General features: G+C 42.7%; 1 protein-coding gene across 2 annotated transcripts in view; it reads left to right on the top strand.

Annotated features, from left to right (window-relative positions):
- The window catches only part of IKBKB (inhibitor of kappa light polypeptide gene enhancer in B-cells, kinase beta), a 56,997-nt gene that overhangs the window by 2,313 nt on the left and 52,889 nt on the right, over positions 1-1,795 (top strand). For both annotated transcript variants that reach the window (XM_012655987.1, XM_012655988.1), the window contains exon 2: positions 1,176-1,298. In XM_012655987.1, coding sequence (XP_012511441.1) covers positions 1,194-1,298 — 105 coding nt within the window. In that variant the 5' untranslated portion in view covers positions 1,176-1,193. The remainder of the gene's footprint in view (positions 1-1,175; positions 1,299-1,795) is intronic.

Consider the following 1,795-nt stretch of genomic DNA (forward strand, 5'->3'; position numbering starts at 1 on the left):
ACCATTGCTCTGGGGAACCCTTACTCACTAAATAGATCAAAATTAACTTCCTGCCCAAAATTCAGACCCACTGAAGTCCTTGAAGGATGGCACTTTTTTGTTTTTTATTTTTAATTGACCGTAATTGTGCATATTTATGGGGTACTTGTAGTATTTTGATACACATACACGACGTCTAATGGTCAAGTCAGGGTAATTGGCATACCCAGTTATCATTTTGAATGTGCTGTGAACATGCAAAATCCTCCCCTAGCTATTTTGAAATATACAATAAATTATTGTTAACTGTAGTCACCCTGCAGTCTATAGAAGACTAGAATTTACTCTTCCTGATCTGTGATTTTTGTACCCATTAACCAACATTTCTTCATCTCCCCCGCCTCCCTGCTCCCCTTCCCAGCCCCTGGTAACCCCTATTCTACTGTCTGCTTCTGTGAGATCAATTGTTTTGGCTGAGAACATGCCGTATTTATCTTTCTATGCTTATTTCACTTAACCTGATGTCCTCCAGGCTTATCCATGTTGCTGTAAAGGACAAGATTTCTTTCTTTTTATGGCTGAATAATATTCCATTCTGTATATATATCATATTTTCTTTATCCATTCATTCGTTAATGGACACTTAGGTTTGATTCCATAACTTGGCCATTGTGAATAGTGCTGCAGTAAACGTGGGAGTTCAGGTATCTCTTCGACATACTGATTTCCTTTCCTTTAGATACGGACCCAGTAGTGGGATTGCTGGGTCATACGGTATTTCTATTTCTGGTTGTTTGTGGAACCTCCATACTGTGTTCCATAATGGCTACACTAATTTACGTACCCACCAAAGGTGTGGAAGAATTCCCCTTTTTCTGTATCCTCCGCAGCATTTGTTATTTTTTGTCTTTTTGATAATAGCCAGTTTACCTGGGGTGAGACTATTGATATCTCATTGTGGTTTTGATTTACATTTTCCTGATTAGTAATGTTGATCATTTTTTCATATACCTGTTGGTCATTTGTATATCTTTTGAGACATGTCTTTTCAGATCTTTCACCTATTTTTAAAAAATTGGATTATTTGGGTTTTTTTTTTTGCGGTTGAGTCGTTTGAGTTGTTTTAGTTATTTTAAAGTATACCTTTAAATTGTTTTAACTGTAACCTTTTGTCCCCCACCCCAAATTGCTTGCAGAGTTAGCACAGCATCAGCATGAGCTGGTCACCTTCCCTGCCAACCCAGACATGTGGGGCCTGGGAAATGAAAGAACGACTTGGGACAGGGGGATTTGGAAATGTCATCCGATGGCACAATCAGGTAGGGGCTCCATGGAGCGCGCAGCCTGGGGAGAGGTGGGGTGGGAAGGCAGACTCCCTCCTCTCCACCTCCACCCAGCTGTGCTGAATGTGTGGCGGGGGTCACCTTTATCTTTGGTGGTCTTGGGAGAGAGTGAGCAGGAGGACTGGGAAGAGGCTTCAGGACTGCTAAGCTGACTCTCCAGGTTAGTCGTTTCCAAACTCTATTGAATATGCCCCTAAATAAATAGTAAAAACATGTGGTGGCCCACACCTGTAATCCCAGCACTCTGGGAGGCCACCATGGGAGGATCACTTGAGGTCAGGAGTTCAAGACCTGCCTGAGCAACACAGACCCCATTTCTACAAAAAATAGAAAAATTAGCCGGATGTAGTGGTGTGCGACTGTAGTCTCAGCTACTCAGGAGGCTGAGGCAGGAGGATCACTTGAGCCCAGGAGTTTGAGGCTGCAGTAAGCTATTCTCATGCCCCTGCCCTCATGTCTGGGCAACAAAGTGA

This window comes from Propithecus coquereli, unplaced genomic scaffold, assembly GCF_000956105.1.
Source record: "Propithecus coquereli isolate 6110/MARCELLA unplaced genomic scaffold, Pcoq_1.0 Scaffold496, whole genome shotgun sequence".
In the NCBI taxonomy this organism is placed as follows: domain Eukaryota; kingdom Metazoa; phylum Chordata; class Mammalia; order Primates; family Indriidae; genus Propithecus; species Propithecus coquereli.